The 19,151-nt window shown below is 38.9% G+C and overlaps 1 protein-coding gene across 5 annotated transcripts; it reads left to right on the forward strand.

Moving 5' to 3' along the window:
• The first annotated feature begins 1,987 nt into the window (after positions 1-1,987).
• On the forward strand, positions 1,988-17,641 carry LOC103145601 (tumor necrosis factor receptor superfamily member 19L-like). Of its 5 annotated transcripts, none has more exons than XM_016676931.1 (7): positions 1,988-2,179; positions 3,048-3,129; positions 15,621-15,695; positions 15,777-15,869; positions 16,706-16,890; positions 17,002-17,054; positions 17,147-17,640. In XM_016676931.1, the coding sequence occupies exons 3-7, from the start codon at positions 15,654-15,656 to the stop codon at positions 17,428-17,430; spliced, it is 657 nt and encodes a 218-aa protein (XP_016532417.1). In that variant the 5' UTR covers positions 1,988-2,179; positions 3,048-3,129; positions 15,621-15,653; the 3' UTR covers positions 17,431-17,640. The 5 variants fall into 5 exon arrangements, 4 of the variants coding, with proteins under 4 accessions (XP_016532417.1, XP_016532419.1, XP_007563153.1 ...); XM_016676933.1 differs by having other exon boundaries at positions 17,150-17,639; XM_007563091.2 differs by lacking the exon at positions 3,048-3,129 and having other exon boundaries at positions 17,147-17,639.
• Positions 17,642-19,151: the final 1,510 nt, after the last annotated feature.

The raw sequence follows: 19,151 nt of genomic DNA on the forward strand, positions 1-19,151 counted from the left end.
CCAAAATCATCAACCTTCTTCCTCTATGCTTGACGGTCTTATAGCAGTTTGCGACGCTGTGCCTCATATTTAAACAGCGATTTATTTTGACATGTTTCAAGACTTCAAGTCTAAAGGCTTGTTTAGATGTTACTTTCTGAACTAATATTCAGTTTCTTTGTTTTGTTCAAACTAATACTATCCAGAATCTTAAAAACAATATCCTGTGGGCATTGCATGGTCTGTTTGCCTTGAAGAAAAAGAAGAAAATAAAATCTCCCTAGAATATTTGTGAATATTAATTAGTAATTAACATAATTTAACATAATTTATTTTCACAGTAAAATTATGTACTCATTATTTGTCACAGATGTTTTAATATTTTAATATTTTCTGGGTTCAAATACAGCAATCATCCCTAAACGGCAATATTTTTGTAAACACACATATATATATATATATATTTTATTTATTTATTTATAAAACAGTAACACAAATTAGAAAATAAATGTCCTAACATGTATCTTTAATACATGTTTTATTCCTTCCACTCTGTTTAATTTAATTCAAATCAATGTTCACATTCATCAAAAAGTAACTCAAACCTGGACACAAAGTTACCTCTGTGGCTCATTCCTTCAGCGTTACTCAGCAAAACATTTAAGCCCCACTGACCCACAATAAATTGCTTTGTAACACTGCAGTCCAACAAACAGCCATTCCTTCATGAAGACTCACACATGCTCACAACGAAGATCTGCAGGATGACTAACAAGGCTGGAAAAACAGCAGCACAAAGCTCCATCTGTCTCATCAAAATGAGCAACTGATACTGAAAATCATTCAGTATTTTCAGTACTGAAATGATTTTCAGTACTGAAAATCATTTCAGTACTGAAATATTTTTATATTTCGAAGCCTGATCTATGCCACATGTTGTCACTGATCGTATCTGGAACATTTTTAAGCTATTGGTGCAAATTGCCACAATAACTAAGTTATATATGAGTCCACAGAAAGACTCAGTTACTCATTTGGAAATTCTGTGAGAAAATGAGGGAAACTTCAAATGGAAATGGCTCCAAGTTGAAAGGGACAGAATGGTAATCAATTCAGCATTTATGGGAAACTCGATCAACACTAAGAGGCCGTCTTCTTCTGTGCTTCATCTCAGTGAAAACTCGCCTTTTCCCTAATAGACCAAATTAGTGAACTTACAAGTCATCTCTGTCAAGAGTAAGAGGTAATAAAAACTTAAATAGTCTGAAGTGAGCGCAAACATTTTTTTTAAAGATTTCGAAAGGTGAGCTCAGCTGTATATCAATAATTCAGAGCACCATAAAGTAACTGATGAGATAACTTTGGACTTTGTAAAAGATGGTAGATCAACACCAGCTTCATGAAATGTCTCCTCAAATCATCAATGTAGCAGAAATTCCCTGGAGCTCAAATAATTTGGTTTCCGCCTCTCCGCTCTGGGAGCTTGCTTTCTGAATGAAGGTCTGTAGTTTCTGACCTATCTGTCAGGACACAGACTGCAGCTGCAGTCTGTGTCCTGTAAACATTTACTCTTGTGACGTTTGAATAGTTATCCCAGCTAATTATGCATGTTTTTGTTTTTTGTTTTTTTTGTACAAGGATATTTTTTCCTTCCACTTCACTTTTTATTACCATGTTTGGATACAGCACTCAGTGAATAGCCTGATTCTGTAGCAATTATCATCCTCCCCCGCCCCCCATCATTTATTTCTTTAACTTTTCAAATACATTCCGCTTTATTCGTATTTTTGCTTCTTGTATTTAAAACTTTGGCTCCATTTGAATATTTAGTCGATATCGAGCTCTTTGCGTCTGTTTGACAACTACAAGCTGTCATTATGCAGCAGACTGTGACCCGCCGCCCCTCGCCTGGGAAGCGCACGCACAGTGACGCACCGTGAGCTCACTTGACTTTGAGCCAGCTCAGCGTTTGTGCCCTCTCTTTCTCTTACACACACTCACACACACACACACACACACCGCAGAGAGACAGAGAAAGGGAGGGGGCGGGGGGATCCTCGCGTATACCGGCTTTGTGGTTTCCATCCCCTATCAAGCGTTTTACCAGCACCTGCCAGCTCAGCTCAGCCCGGTGGAGCCCATGACGATAATTATGCTCGTTTTCAACTATTAACTTCAGCTACATTCATTCACCGAACCGGTAAGTTTGCTTGAAGTTCCCTTTAAACGTATAAGGAAGCAGCTAGAGGTCTGCTGAAGTAGGTAGTTAAGTTTTCTCTTGAGGGATGTCATTCCCCACAGAGCCTGCGCAACACCGGCATCACCGTTTTTACGCATGATGGTGGTTTGACTTTTCTTAGGATTACACGGCTGGTCTGGAGTACAGCTTGTAGTAACGCGGTAACAGTAATTGTTAAAAGCTGATAGTTGCACTCCGGCTCAGAGGCGGCAAAATATTTTTTGAGGCCTTGAGGAATTGGGGATGAAAGAGTGTGTGTGTGTGTGTGTGGGGGGGGGGTCCACGCACAATTGACTATTTTTGGACTTAACACAACTTAAGAGGTGACTCACTAATTACTTGCATATAGACTATGAGAGAAGTTATATTGATTTACTTTATATTTTTTTTGCCTAAAAAATTAAAGATAAGAAATCTTCCTCATTATAAACTTGTTTGTTGAGTCATTAAAGAGAAAGAAAAAAAACCCATCTTTTCAACTGTCTTCTGGTTCACAGGAAGCAACGGTCAAATATATTTCCATGGCTGAAATCGCTAAAATCACACATTTTCATAGCACAAGATCTCGAGGTCTGGCGTTGCAGACCCCTGAGTGACATAAAAGGTCTCGGTCCTCGTAAGCCTACCACAGTGGAAAATAATCAGTTATGACAAAAAATAAATAAATAAAAATTAGCATTCAAAACTCTAAAATGTTCAGGTTAGATGTAATTTTTGCTCCTTTGCTCCTGTTCTGACTAGCATTGTTACTCTGATCCTCTCAGAGCCCAAACACTTTATATTAGGGAATCATGCAGTGGTTATATGAGTCTCTCTTTTCTCCACATAGGGTTTCCTGTCTTGGAAATTCAAGTTTTTCCACAGGCCAGGAGTGGGACCTTGAGCAGCTTAAAGGTCCACCTGTACTCCAGGTCAGCCATGCTTGCTTTGTAATGGAATAACTGTATCTTAAAGCTCTCCCCATGAAGTGGGGAGAGTATCTCATGGTGCGTCGATATGGGTAGTCTATGTAATGACCTCACTTGCCATGTGATCCTCCTCCTCCTCACTTTTTAATGAGGTTTGTGGTCCAAACTTTGGCTCAGACTGTATTGTTGAGTATCGTTGGCTTGGGTGCATCTAATCAGTTTAGAGAGGCCAGCTGTAACAAATTAAGGAATTGTTAAGTATAAAATACAAAAAGAACTTGTTTTTTTGTTGTTTTTTTTTACAATATATTTTTACTCTTGTATTTTGTAATTGACTTTGTCTCATCATTTGCCATTTCATACTACAGTGGTTTTGGCAGGATGCTCTACTGACCCCAATGAGCATGCTCACACTCATTAATCCGCCCCAGATGAGACTGTCATCTTTAGCAGCGGGCATCCATTGTCTGAGTTTAAATTCCAACATGTTGGTTTCAGTATGAGGCTTTTGACCTCTCCGTTTCTCTCACACATCTGGAGGCACACACACACACACACAATCTGCACACATCCATCGGCAGAGGATAGTGATATATTAGCTTTCCAATAAAATAATCAAGGATTTGTAAGTTTTAACTAAGCCAAAACAGTCTGAGACCTTGCATACAAATCAGCCAGGTCTTTATTAAAAACAAAGATCTCTGCCACATCATTTAGAGGAATACTATCATACACACAGGATTGGTTTCAGAAGAAGTTTTTGAACCCACACAACATAACAAATGCATAGGGAGCGAAGCTAAAATCTATGTCAATGACAAACGATAGAGGGGAACGTCGCCCTCATTGCTGCAAATTAGACCCAAATTCTTCTATCCATTTCTTCCATCATTCTTCCATCAATTGTTAACAAGATACTTGGGGAAAAACCTGGCCTCTGGGGTCAATCGGAGCCACCTCGTCTTTTTTCTGGTCTCAGACTCAGAGGAGCTGTCTCAGGGAAGCGCGGATTAATTTCAAGAAAGAGCTTAGTGTGTTCATTTGAAGTGCAACGTGAGTTTTAGTTTGGAAGGATACACTCTTGAGCAGTTTTCTCATGAAAAGAAGCGGAAAAATTCAAGACAGCAGGATGAAAATTGCACAAGCAACACAAAATGAAAGAAAAGTATCAGCATCACATGATAAACAGTACACCCTAAAATATCTCCGCTGCTCCAGGTGCTGCCCTCTATTTGAGCTTTAAAGAAATTAGTGCAGGAGATCCGTGACTGAACTTGAACAGGGTTATTTATTGAATAGACTTTGTTTTTATCTCCGATACCCTCTGTGCTAACCTTAAATGCTGGAGGCGATCATAAAGTTAGGTGGGCATGTGTGCATCTCTGTCTGAGCGCGTGCGAGGCCATGTAAGAGTCAAAGACGTGAACTAAGCCCTAATTAAGCCATCAATCCTGTCATCTGTCTCCGCATTCTTTGAGCCAGTGTGGTTGGGAGTTGTGCCCGGCGTCCTTCCATGCCCGTGGCTTCACTGCCTGCCTCTCCAGTGTCAGCCGGGGGATCCTGTGCCAAAAGAAATTCCCTCTATATTACCAGTCAACAGATCCCGATCCAAGCTTGCTCGGTCAGCATCCACGCATGGTGAAAGGGCTGGATAATTACAGGGGGCAACCTGAACAGACGCAGCTATGAGCGTGCAGACAAACTCACCTCCTGATATCCTCACTCGCTCACAGCACACATGCAGGGCACACGCAGGCTTAATTAGAACGCTGACAAACACGATCTGTGGCGCATTTTCCTTCCTTTGCATTCTTCTTAAAGAACCACCTTTTTTTGTTTTTATTGTGCATGGGATATTCTTTTTCAGTAGGTGGGGAAAATAAAAGTCATTCTGCTGAGGGTTTCCATCATACTCTGTTGAAAATCAAGCTGTGAGAAGTGAGTCACTTCCAGGATGTGTCTTCTCCTGGAAGTGACACAGGATGGGTAGCTGAAGTTTACCCAATGCTGATCCTGGTGTGTTTTGTCATGTTTTACCGCTAGTTATCTTAGAAAAAACGCAACGGCAGCTACATACAAAGGAGGCTTTAAGGGTTAAGGCCATTATAAAAGTTCAATGTTTGGCTAATTAATTTTTTCTAAAATCACATCTGTTGTGCTTAGGGGAGACTGTTGTCCTTTTGGAACATCTATTCATGTCTATCTACTGATTATTTAGGGGTGTAGTCAAAGAATATGCAGGTAGTAGATCTTATTATTGTACCAGCAACCTGCAAAATAGGCCCTCAGCATAATGCTGCCACCACTGTGCTCTTTTTAGGCTTGAAAACCTTACTTTGAGTGCTCCACGTGTACTTCTAGTCATTGCATCCACATAGGTCAATCTTTGTTTCACTTAACAGTGAATTTCTCCAAAAGGCATTTAGCTCATTCACATGGGCCTCCACCATTTTCAGTCCAATATCAAGTTGTTGGGCTTTGAAAGAAGATTTTCTTTCTTGGCCCTTCTAATTCATGGTTGTCCAACAGAAAATGCCTGATTTTTCTGCAACTTCCTCTAAATATTAGTGGCAGTGTATTTATAAGTAATTAAATGTGTGTAAATTAGAGAAAATCCACTGTAAATGAATATTTGTGTGCCAAATTTTTGTTTTTAAAAAATCATTTTGGTTGTTTTCATTTAATCATTTAAGAGTTCAGATGCACCAAGCAGAACCAATGCGGCGTTATTGTTCACGACCAAATTATATTACACAAGCGCACTTTACAACTCAGAGAAGCTGAAAAAAAAACAGCACATTTTCTGATTAAGGACAAACAACTGTCAACAAGGAGTTTTATTTATTTATTTTTTTATTATTATTATCTCTTTTCAAGATCTGCAGAAGTCACAAAAATAAGCCCAAAGTAAAGTCACCAAGTGAAACTTTAGAGTGTTGGCTCACCAGTTTACATACGGAAAGAAAACGTGTGTGGTTATTTTTTCTAAAAGTCAATAAACTCCTGTTGTTTTAGTCTTCCAAGCAAAATTGCTGATTTACATGTTGGCAGGAAATGACCCCTATAAGAATTATACATTATTTCTGTTTTCATTGTTTATTTTTCTGGACTGCCATTAACATAGTTCGTTTTAATATAGCACCTGTAAAAACCTTGGCACTATATGATTCAGAGTGAAAGCAGATCTTGCTTGACCCAATAACCTCCGCTCTCTTTCTGACCCATCTTCTTTGTCACTCTCTACTGTATCCTATTAACTCACACAGGTTTTTTTTGTTGTTTTTTTTTAAGCTAAAGAAGCAGGGTCTGGTTAAGGACAAGTAGTTCTGGGAATAACCACAATCTACCAGTCGGACCTGCTGGTGACCTGCTGCTGGCTTTAAGCTGCCAGAGCAAATCATATAGCACATGCGAAACAAGTTCTTTATAACAAGGCAGAAGTGAGTGGGAGAGCCAGGATTTTTTCTGCGTGTGTGTGTGTGTTTGTCATGTTTTGATGAGCATGCAATCCTTCATATTTAAAGTGCTCCAGATAGCCTGCAGAGTATTTTCAGTGTGGCAGAGCGGTGCAGGAAACTGAACCTCTCATTTCTGTTAGCTAAAGTTATTGAGTCAAATTCAAAGCAAACCGTTTTTAGACCTTTGAAGATATGTTGGTGTACATGTGCTTGTCTGTGGTTAGTTTTTTTTTTTGTGCTCATTGGGGGCAAATAAAAGGGCTGTAAGATTATATTGTTTCACCTCTGTCAATATTATTTAATTCAGATAATGACTCATTTGCTTTTCACAGACGGTGCTTATTAAGGTACTCTGGTTAAGGTTTAAATTGTGATGGTTTGGTGTTTTGCAGTGGTTGGTACCTACAAAATGGTTCAATGAAATACAAAAGAGGCATGATCAGGAAGAAGAGTGTTTTTCTGTGAAACTGTTTTCAGGCCTAAGTGGATGACTGGCTCATCAGCTGCTTCAAGTTTCCAAACAGTTATCATGGATTTGGAGAATTACTGCTTTGATTCCAGCTTTTCTCCTGCCACAAGTCGAGGGGACTAGAATAACACCGTATAAATCTAGTCCACCTACCATTTAAGTTCATTAAATTATCCCAATATTTATGCACAGAAAAGACTAGCATTTGAAAAACAGTTTGGTAGTTATATCTCTTTCTTTCTGCAAATCTTGTTCCTATTTTGTTATCATTGTTTCTGTTTCAACCACACATCTGTTTTCACTCTTTGCAAACGTAAAGATTTAGAGATGGATGACTAATGGGGATGACATGGTAAAAGTCCTGTTTTCCTCACCTGAGGTCAACTTCTTAAAAAGATTTCTCACATGACTAAAACAATCATTAACTGAATCCTTCATATTTGTTTCACAAACTGAAGCAACAAGCTTCAAGGGCTATTTTCACACGTAGGATTGAGAAAATAGGATTTGTTTAGTGTGAATATGTCCTGACATAATGTAATTGTAGACTGCTGAAGTCAACAAAAGTAGAGCTGATTTGCATCATCATCATCGTTTACACTGATAAAAATAGCTGTGAAAGAAGGTTAAAGACCAATTCATAAAACAAGTTGGTTATAAATAACGATTAGTCTCTCATATAGATATAATATATATTTTTTTATAAAATTGTTTTATTATTATTTTACATATTTCTCACACGTTGCAATTTCAGTTGTTATGGAATATTTTGTTTTGAAATCAGCTTCCTTATAATCGCCTTTGGTTTGTTTTAATCCCCGAGCCATTTGTTTATTTATTTCTTTATTTTTTTAGTGACGTCAGGATATTTTTACACCTTTTCAAAATGAAATGTGAATCTGGACATCCACACTGCACAGAACACAGAAATTAAAATAACCAAAATTTTAAATAAAACTAATTTTCCAAAATTTCATAATTATTGTACATTTCAAGACTGACACAAAGCAGCACAAAGGATTTCTGACCTTATGTTGACAATAATAATGTAGCGCTAAACTTATAACCTCCAATAAAATGTAGAATCTCTTTTGTAATGATGGAAAGCCAGGGATCTTTTTTGGTCTTGATTGTTTTGTTTGCATGCTATTCAAATAGGAGGAACAAATACTCATGCACATCTGATTCTGAAATATTATCTTCTACAGGTAAGAGTACGTTCTACCCTTACCGTCTCTCCTCTACTCTCTCTGATCAAATCAGCTTCTTTTGTTACAACTGATAATGCATAGCGACGTATGCCAGCAGCAGTACAGAGGGCCTGTTTATCACTTCATACTGGTGCACAGATGCTGTGGAAATCATGACTGATGCGACACAGGCCTAGGAACAGAGAGGAAGAGTGACAGAGAAATCCAAAGACTAATGACACCTGCCCATTTATCAGACTTGCTTCCCATAATGAGACATTGTCTAAACACCAACGTACAAAGTGTTGGCGTAAATCAGCCTTTCTTTTGCCAGTAATGGGCACCTCCATGAAGCCAAACAGAGGGTATGGTTCTCCCGATCGCGTCGTTGTCATACATGTGCGTATTATCTTCACGTCCACCAAATGTCTGATGAATGGCAGAGTATAATTACCTTAAACCTTTCTTTTGCCACCTCAGTTCTTTTCCATTGCATTTTCCCACCGTAGAGAATAAGCTCATGCTCATGTGCATCACAAGGAGGTGTTCCCCAGGGCTATGACATTGTATGCGACTTGGTGGGTTTATTGGGCAGCCTCTACTGACGTCATTTGACGTACTTGCATCATTAGTACGAAGGAAATCTTTCTGTGGACATGGAAGTTTAGATAAAACTCAACATAGTGGCTTAGCTTTCTTGTCTTTGCTTTAAAGTTACTATATATATATATATATATTTTTTTTTTTTTCTTTTTTTATATATACACGGTGCAAACCTTTTTACATAATTTTTATCGTAAACATGTGGCATTAGGGTTTGAAACTGACCTACAACCTCACTGGTTGAAGTGAGGATTGTAGTCAAAACCCTAAAATGACTACTAAAATTACATTTGACTGGGGCCTGCCCAACATTACACATTACTTCAAACCCAGCATTTCTGACATTTAACAAGTCTCTGCATTTGACACAGTCTACCACCAGAGTGCAATGACTGAAGCTCATCCAAATCATTGGAGTTATGGCTGATCTGGTTCACAACCACAATGGAATGGCCAAACCTCATTAACAGAAAGATTTAAACCGAGACTTGCAACTATTAGCTTCACACATGTGGTTCTCACTCACGGTGCGAAATAAAAATATAAAATAAAGACAGCGGATAATTGTTTGTTTTTGTTTTGGTTTTTTTGTTTTTTTGTAGAAAATTTTCAACCTTCATACTAAGGATTTTAATTCACACTCAAAAATTCTGAGAAATAATAAATTTATGTAAGCTAAATATGAATAGTCACAGGAAATATGTATTTTTCCCACAATGCATTGCGCCTGTTTGTATGGAGAAACAGTGCAAGCAGAGCTTCATTATACCACCCACTGGCTCTTCAGTGTTGGTATTTTTTGTGGAATATACCAACACTGAAGAACTCAGTGATCACCGTTGGGACTCGACTTTCTGTAAGTGTTTGACTTATGAAAAGCCAAGACAGCTTAAAAAGTGACTTGTCTTTGCAGCCATTGTGCATGACCTTCTGAAAACAGTGAACACCCTGGACAAGTTCACACTGTCTCATAATCTAAATCTCTACAACTTTTCACTTCTTAGGTTGTTCCTTTTACAGATGCAGGTTGAATAGTACAGGATTTTTTTTTTTTCATTAAATTTAGAAAAAGCTTAAAAGTGGTCTTTTTGAGTTTCATTTTTAAGTGTGTCTTCTCACAAAAACCTGGTGTTATAGCATGTATAAACTTTCAAAATTCCCAGATTTAAAAACAAAATATGTTACTTATTTACTTACAGACTTTTATTTTCATCAAAACACAATTCATTGAGTCGGACCTATTCATTGTAATACGGCATGTTTCAGTAAAATATCCAGAAGACAAAGTCTCATAGGGACAAATGCAACAATGCTTCATAACGTGGACTGTAATTGTCAAATGTCCTTGCAAGGTGTCGACAATCCTTTTGGTATCTGCTGTTATATAATTGGAAAGTCGGAGAAGTTGTTGTCGTTGGAGCTTTTATTTGCAACTAAGCTGTTTCATCAATCTAAGCTCTACAGTGTGTTCTCATTAAGACTGTTTGCCAAACAGATGCTGCTAGATGTCACCTTAAAAAAAAAAAAAAAAACCTACTGGGGTGCCCAGACTTGATACCAAAACGTAAAATGTCTGGTGTCCAGCCGGAGTCTCCTCGTCTGTCCAACAAAGACAGCTCAGTGCCAACTTTGAAAGCCGACAGGGTGTTAGCCTGACCCATGATCTTCCCCCGCTGCTCCGTCACCTCACATTCAAAGGCCTGGAAGTTCCACTCATTCTTGTGTTTCCTGTTTTGTGGTCCCGTCCCTCCTTCACAGCTTCATCCAGGAGGATTTCTCAGCTCAGCTGCGACATGACATCAAGAAGCCAGAAAAAGCTCCCAAACACGTTTTGCCTGTCCTTGCCTCCAAAGCCACCACAGAAGGGAATAATGTCCCTGTTTTTGTCAACCTGTTGACCATTGCTTCTTTATTAGAGCTATATTTAGCCCTCCTGAACAAAACAGAAAATTTGACATGTCATCTGACGTCGCGGCGGCTTGTTATTGGGATGCGTCAAATGGCAGAGCAGAAGGTGTCAGGTAATTACTGTTTTAACGGCGTTTAGGAAAATTCACCACGAGTCGCTCTTCCTCCTCGAATGTGTTTTCTGGAATTTGACTTGTGTTTTGCTGTTTCCGTCCCGTCACATAAAATGACGACAGCACTGAGGGTGCTGTGTTCCATGGGCATTTTTGTTGTGTTTGCTGAGATATTCTGAGAGGTGCTAATATCCTGGTTGTATGCCACTTTTCCACCGCCTCCCACTTTGTATCTGTCGCTTTTGTCTGCTCTCTACTTCTCGTTCCTCTGTCTGTACACCCCCAACCACATGCACCCTCCAAACCAAAGCACATGGCAGACCCTGGTGTAACTGTCATCAAAGGCAGGCTTTGAAAAGGGAAACACAAAAATTGCAATTATATAGGACTGACAGCACAGTCAGGCCAGCAAGGACGGCGAAGGCACGTGGAAGACGAGTGAATGAGTTCAAAGATGTGAGACAACGCTATAAGAAGCAGACAAAGACCTCAGACTTCTTTGATTATGTAAGCTTTGTGCTGAAAGTCTGTTTTAGTCATGCTTCCAGACACGTTTTACCTGCAACAGTAACAATTCATCTTATTTGGAGAGTGTCTTAGGTTTTGTTAGAGACCATTGGGAAACAGCATCACAAACCACCAGGAAACATGCCATACTGAGTCCAACACATGGTTAGGGTATAAAACAATATCAAAGTAGAGTATTTATCAAAGATGTGGCCAAATCACCAATTTGTTATGCTTGCCACAAAAAGAAAGAAAGAAGGAAAGAAAGTTCATACACTTTTTTGTTTCTAGTTCAATACCTTAAGTTAATGCAAAGAAAAGGCATATTTCAATCCAAACAGTGATTTAAACCCCAACCACCAACCAAAGACAATCAATTTTGAAGCTAGAGATTTCCTTCATAGACACTGGACCTGAACTACTTGCCCAAACTAGACTGGGTTCTCCAAGGCAAATGTTGGAGTCTTGACCACTGTCATAAGTTCAGTAAGCAAGTAGCTTACTATGTAATATGTGGCTACCCAGAAGGAGACCTTGTATGCTGGCTTTGATGGAAGCGCCCATTCCGACTGACAGAGAAGTAAAATCATAGTTATAGTGTTTGGTTTTCTTCCCAGAAAATATTAGATAACATAATTCTTACAAGATTCTAACAGAAAACCATGTTTCATTTGAAGAAAGCAAGAAAAGCAGTTACTCCATATCACTTAATTTACTGACAGATTTTGTAGCAGCTCCCATCAAGCTCCGAAGAAGCTTACTTCCTAAAGCGTGATAATGTTTTACATATTAAAAATGTCACTTTTGAGAGGCAATTGTTTGGAAAAGCAAAGAACAATGGCTTTACGAAGGCCAAGGCATTCAAGGACACGAGAGCGCTCACGTGTCTGTGAGTGCAACTGAAGTCCACATGTGACAGTCCTTTTGTAGTGGGTTAGTTGGGAAAACCTCAGGCAAACTGGTTTGTAAAAGCGTCACATTTACAGACACTGGAGGCTTTGATTGCCTCCAGTGTTGCAGTGGTTGAATAAACAGTTTTGGGGCACTTCTGTATTTTTTTTAAATATAGATACTTTCTACCTGCAGGTGTTTTTTTGGTTTTTTGTTGTTGTTTTTTTTACAGAATCCACCTTCTGTCACCTGACTGATTAGCAAGTCCTATATCCCACCTCTATACTCAGCCACTCAGCTGCAGATGAAGTACTGCTGCCTCAGTGCTCTGCTGGAGGTCAAACGAGGTTCTTTGGAGAAAGCCAGCATTCCTGTAGCCATGTCCAATTTGTTACTTGACACTTTCCAAAAACAGAGGCATTTAATTGCGGGTCCCGTTTTTGTTTTGCTCTCTCTATCATTGCCGTTTTATTGATCCGTTTTTCAAAATTTTCAGCTGTATGCGATGTTGCATGCCTGGAGTTGTGTGTAAGTGGATGCTGATGTCTGTGCGCATGTCTGACTTGTAATTAGCTTTGTGCTCTGGTCTGTATGGCATTTTAACAAATGCTTCTATATTTATTTATATGGACATGCTATCAGACTGATGTTTTAGCAGAGTAACTCCGTCCACCTCCTTTGCTTTCCGTCCCTTTGGATTGGGGCTATGCTGTTTTTTAAGCTTTTGTGGTTTCTTTGTTCCCCCTTTATCTTTTTTCAGTTTTTGCAATTCTGAAAATTGTGTCTCAGAAGCTTTTTATTGGCACAAGGATTTTGTCTCCCAGACTGAACTCATAAACGCATTATAATTTTTATTTTGCAGTTTGTGTAAGACACAGCTTGCCGTTGGCAGGCTTCGTACCATTCAGATGTTTGAGTGTGTCTTTGTGTGTATTTCCCCTTTATGAACAAGCCATGTGGAAATCAGTTGTGTAGATGCTACATACATATAATACTGTGCAAAGGTTTTACTCCTTATTTCTTTATTCTTTGCTTCCAAGAGGCTATATTTTCTTGTAATCTTTATAAAGTGGTTCTGATTAATAAATCCCTAAGGATGTTTCCGTAAAATAAGAGGAAAGCGGACAAGTGGAAAAACATTACTTAAAAGACAAGTTTTCAAGAAACAGGAAGACATTCTGACACAGGTAGCTCTCACCTTCCCAAGAAAAAAAGTAAAATAAAATAAAACATAGCCTCAAGATAATTGGGGTACTATAACGTCTTCATCTCATTAATGTGGCAATTGCACAATAACCGGAACCAGACTGTCCGGCCCTGGTGTATGATGACCAAAACCTGGGGATCTCGGCGATCCATCTTGAAAGGAGTCAGTTGAGGTAGTTCAGATAAGGATTTCTTCTGGTTGTCTCTCTCTGGTTGTTTTCGATTTATGTCTAATTGAAAGGGAAGGAGAGCTCTAACTCTCTGGAGGAACTAAATTTCCAGAATAAATAATTAAAAATGTGTTGATTTTCTTGTTGGGTACCTGTGAAAACATGTTTTTCTACTGGCTTGATGGTTAAGAGCATCATTAAACAAGTATCACCCACACACATGCACAGTGTGCAGGTTGACTGTTTTAGCAGTGACAGACGGGGCATGTCCAGAGGGTGTGTGGGGTGTGTCTGTGGTCAGACTGACCATATAAGACACAGCTAGGAACTCTAAAGATTTTCATTCAGCTGCACTGAAGAGTGCAGATCTCGGTTTTGACTCATTTCTGTAACTTCATTTCATGCTTCATTCATTTCATTTTATTTCCGGTTGAATACGAACTAGTTTGTCTTTTTGAAGCTTTATTTTCAGTGTCTCTCAGAACATTAGTTATCAAAGTGTGTGAGTTAGGGAGAAAACTGCAGCATTTTTAAGTTTAGTATTGATTCGGTTTTATTAGTCAAGCATCCTTGCTGGGTTGCCTCAGCAACCGTGTGGGTCCACTGCAAGTCTGGGGTGAGTATGCAGCTCAGCTGGATCTTCCTGCTCTCCTTCCTTAGCATTATCTCTTTAGTTTGGTTTCAATTCTCCTACTTTTAGCCCACTTTGTCATCTACTGTTTGTTTTTAGGGAAAACTGCACTTAGAAAAGCACATACCTAACATTTTTGTATATATCTGTTATTTTTCCAGGAAACGCTCACAATTTTCCAAACAATTTGTGCAGAAAAAAGAAATAAAATAAAATCTTACAGCAAACACAGACATCAGTTTGCTTTTTTTTTTTTAAAGTAACATCTTAAACCACAAAGTACCTAGCTGTTTAGTGGTAACTTCAGGCCCATCATGATAATGCCAGGGTTTTGCAAATTCATAGCCCTGTAATTGTGGCTTTAAATGAGAGATCTGTGCAGAGGAATTTCTCTCTGCCAATTTTCATGGTTTATCTTGACATTTGGCCCAATTAATGATGTTTTAGTGCAGTAGGGATGACATTTAGCATGTTTTTTTTATCACTATAATATTCTGGTATCAGCTAAAACATTTGGGATGTTATGATATTTGTGCATGCTTATGCACACCCATTAAAAACAAGTAATAATTAATTTCATGATGGCACCTGTCATGCAATTCAGTAGATTAAGAGGGAAAAGTGAAGAAAATGAACCAGTTGATTTGCTGCATCATGGTAATTATAATCAAATTTTTACATTTGATTAGATGTTTAAGTAACTTTTTATTTCAAAGTGAAAAGGTGTGTTTTGTCAACCCCTATAATTGAGTTTTGGTACATGGTATTAAAATAGGGGGTCATATCTGGAAGTTTCATCACATTTTAAAAGGTTGTGATAATAATCATAAAAGTTGCTATATGCATATTAAGCTTTAATCATCATTGGTTTGCTCATATGCAATTTTTCCCATTAATCTGTTAATCTGTGAATCTCAAATCTCCACTCCTGAAGCTTGGAATCAGAAAACACTGCTTCCAGGGTCAGCTGATGTCACATGTCGAGAAAGATCTCGACAGCATGTGTTAGCAAATGAAGGTGTTGTAGGATGAATCATTGGATGAACTGTATGTGTCAGCATCTGCAGCCCAAAAATAGCTGCAGAAAATCCCTGGTTCATTCACAGGAGTACACAAAAAGCTTCTGAATCATAGTAAATGTTATTTACAGCTCCAAGAGGTGCTTCTTACCGATCTGTGTCCAGAGTCTCGACTTTTGATCGCTAGCAAAAATGACTCAGCTGTTATGAACATGTGCTGTACTTGTATGCTAGTTTGCTCCAAATGGATGGTTATATTTAAGGTGTCATGTCATATTTGGAGCTTTCGAAACGGTACATTTATGTCCAGCTTGTTTGCTCTGCTGCAGATCATATGCACATAGAAGAATACATTGAAAAAGATGAGGAACCACCTGTGCTGCTCAACTCTCGTCCTTCTCGCGGTATAATACGTTACTTTTGTATGTTTTAATAAACGCAAATATGTTTGCACCTCCCCTCACTCAGACTTATGTATCTTCCAGGTGATAGGCTGTGGTGGAACTGCAGCGGTGCAGTGTCGGTGGGGAGAAGGGTGTGTGTGTTTGCAATGCCCTGCAGGCCAGGAGCCATCCAAGGTGAGCAAATGAGCCACAAGAATAAATGGTAAATTAATTTTCTCTTGCCCGTGTTGTCCACTATGCTTCCTTCAATGCATCTCCCATTGCTTTTATAATCCAAATCAAATACAAATGTGATGAAATGTGCTTGTGCATGTTTTTATCCACAGAATATACAATAAAAAGTAGTGGGTCATTCACTAGAAACAAACAAACAAACAAAAAAAAACTATTTAGTTTTGAAATACATTTTATTAAATCCTTATATTAATGTAAAGTCTGTAAAAGTCAAGGAATAAAGGCCAGCATGTAAACTTTTTTGTTTTTTTTTGTTTTTTTTGGAGACTTATTTACAGTGTCTTTCACAAGTATTAATACCCCTACATCCTTCAAACAGCTTGTGACTATTCCACCATTTCCTGAACTCATGATGTGTATGTAGCCTAAAAACAAGTATAGTGACCAGAGAACAGTTTTCCATATCCACTACAAGGCTTTTGACCAATGTTAAACTGGACATCTTAATGCATTCTTTCAACAATAGGTTTCTTTTTGTAAATTTTTAGCTCAAAATAAGTTGAAGGTTGTGTTTGTGGAATAGCACAAAATGCGAAAAAGCTCAAAAGGCACTGCAGGTTTAAAGAGATCAAGAGTTGTTGCCTTAAATCAATTTTAATCACTTCTATTTACTGCCAAAAACTGTGTAAGATTGTATCAGTAAAATCATGAAGAAAATATAAAACACAAACTCTCCTAGCTAAAGTTGACATTGCACAGCACAAGAAAGAGGCTCTGTTGTGTCTTATTTTTCAGTTTTATCTCCTCGTGTTTGAAGTCTTTTCTTTCTCTTTCAGCCTTGCAGGCAGATCCAGAGTTCAGCTGAAGACATTAAATGTCAGTTCTGCCCACCTGGGAGCTTTTCAGACACGGTCGACTCTGAGCTCTGCCGTCCACACACATCCTGCGAGATCCTGGGCAGAAATGTTTCAGTGTCTGGGACTCTGACCTCAGACGCTGTCTGTGGCGACTGTCTGCCTGGGTGAGAACTGCCGCTTCTGTCTTGCTGCTGCTCCACATGCGCCCACGATTTAAACTTGTCTCGCTTTAATTTTGTTCCTTGTTTTGTTTTTGTTTTGTTTTCCTCATCCAGATTTCTCTCTCCTGATGGAGGACAAGTTTCCACTGAAAGCGGTTGCACGAAAAGTAAAATTCTTTGCAACCCTACATTTGCTCCCTGGTGTTTATAGGCATCTATTCCTCTGATTCATTTTGCAATTCTTGTCTCCGTCCTCCAGCAGAATTGCATGTCAGAAAGGTTCGCACTGTGGGAAAAGGTTCCTCCAGTGGGACAGGAGGACCAGCCAACAGCACGGTGGTTCGAAGCGCCGAGGAAAAGACGGCGGAGTACGCTGTGTTCGCATTGGTGCCTGTCTTCTGCATAATGGGCCTGTTGGGCATCCTGATCTGCAACATCCTGAAGAAGAAGGGATACAACTGCACTGCTGAGAAGGACGGGAAAGACGAAGAGACTGCCACACCTCAGAAAGAAGGTGAGAAAGACAAAAAAGTGCAAAATTGACCATGTAATGTCATTGAATCCTGTAATCCTGTAACGATTGGTGCTGTGATGTGCTCTAAAGGCATCAGCGCTCAGAGGAAGCGAGGGCTTTTTTTTTTTTTTTAATGCCATACAAGGGTCAATTCAAGAGTCAACAGAGCAGAAAAGTTAAGATGGGAAAATCAAACGAGGCAGACAGAAATCAATAAAAGCTATTAAAAGTTTAAAGTGAGAGAAACTGAAAAAGAAAAAGGATTAAGGGTGTGGGGGAGTGGCTCTAAAACAAATATTGATTCATCACACCCACTCTCTGCACGTTGTACCAACTGCTTTTCAAAAAAGAACAGCCATCTTGAGATTGTATTTCTAAGCATAATTCTTAGCCTTTGACCCACTTACACGCAAAAAGAGCTTTGAGAGTTGTTGATATAAGGCAGTAATTGACATTACAATTGCAGTGTCGAGGTCACCCTCACTGCTTTGCACGTAATGTGGTAAAAAGCACCCACTTCTCCTCCATTATTCTCCTTTTGGATCTGGCGCACTGTGGTTGTTGGGTTCTCATTCTTGCAGAACACATGGGATGGGTTGTATTTTCCACAGGGAGTTGAAAGGACAAATGCTGAAGATTTTATTGAGAGATAGCATAATAAAAAGGTTTATCTTATGTAAAAAAAAAAACAATAAAAAAAAGTTTGGATAGCCTACAAACTGAAACCTGATTGTAATTCAGCATCCATGAAAAACAAAAACCATATAAAAAAAGGTAATATTCAGTAATTAATTGCCTAGGTTGTTTATTAGTTAGTCCAAAGAAGAAATTAGAGGGCCTTTAAAATGTGAGCCTTAACAGATTTTAAGCTGGCTAAGCTGGCTTCTTCTGCTCTCACCTGGTGGTGCAAAGCAGAGCCAAAGAAGTATTATGACCCAGCAGGAGTGTCAGCTGGGAGCTCAACAGATCCTGTTAAAAGGCTGTTTACGTCTGCACAACAGCTGTTGCTTTTAGGTTTCTTAGTGACTGACATGGAGGAAGAGTGGGGTCTGCTTTCTAGTGAATTCAATTAACAATTATTGCACAATGTGGGGGACATACATGTAGAAATCATTGAACTTTCAGCCCCAAGATGGTCAGAGACTCAACAAGTATGGCGGGGAAAGAAAAAAAAAACAATAGAATTGAAAACTGTGCAAAACTTCATATTAAAACAGTTAAAATGAAATAAAAAGCACATTTAGAACATAGTAATGAACATGTGTCCACTTTAGACTTTATATTAGTCTGATACTTATCTGTGTTTTTATGTTCTATGAAGTAACAGACCCAACGGATACCTTTTCTTGCTCCCTATAAACTTTGACAGGACGTTTCACTGAGTTGAGCAGACGCTCAATGTGATTAAAACCCAGACGGGTGAGCATAGAGGATGCCATTTAATAGTGGCAAGTGCTTCAGGTATCAGCGATGTCTGGTTTTTGTGTTTGTGTAACTGTTGCCTCAAAACTTAAATTGCTCCTGATGCTGCGAAGGAAACTGAACCTGAACCTCGCTCTCTCTGCGGCTCCGTCGTTTCTTCCATCTCCTCTCCATTTATCATAAGTTTCAGTCGTATCTGGTCAAGAACCCGACACCACCCATCCCTCTCTCCTTTCTCAGTCAGATCAATTATTTAATCAGCTCATTTACCTCATTGTTAATGTCTTCTGTTTCATTCTCCTTGGCCAGGACTCTTTAGTTGCTTTCT

This window comes from Poecilia formosa, unplaced genomic scaffold, assembly GCF_000485575.1.
Source record: "Poecilia formosa unplaced genomic scaffold, Poecilia_formosa-5.1.2 Scaffold144, whole genome shotgun sequence".
NCBI classification, from domain to species: Eukaryota; Metazoa; Chordata; class Actinopteri; order Cyprinodontiformes; family Poeciliidae; genus Poecilia; species Poecilia formosa.

Excerpts from the sequence above, each read along its gene's own strand:
- LOC103145601 (XM_016676931.1), top strand. The coding sequence starts at position 15,654 with ATGAGGAACCACCTGTGCTGCTCAACTCTCGTCCTTCTCGCG. Across the intron at positions 15,696-15,776 it reads CAACTCTCGTCCTTCTCGCG|GTGATAGGCTGTGGTGGAAC; the intron begins GTATAATACGTT and ends TGTATCTTCCAG. Across the intron at positions 15,870-16,705 it reads CAGGCCAGGAGCCATCCAAG|CCTTGCAGGCAGATCCAGAG; the intron begins GTGAGCAAATGA and ends TTTCTCTTTCAG.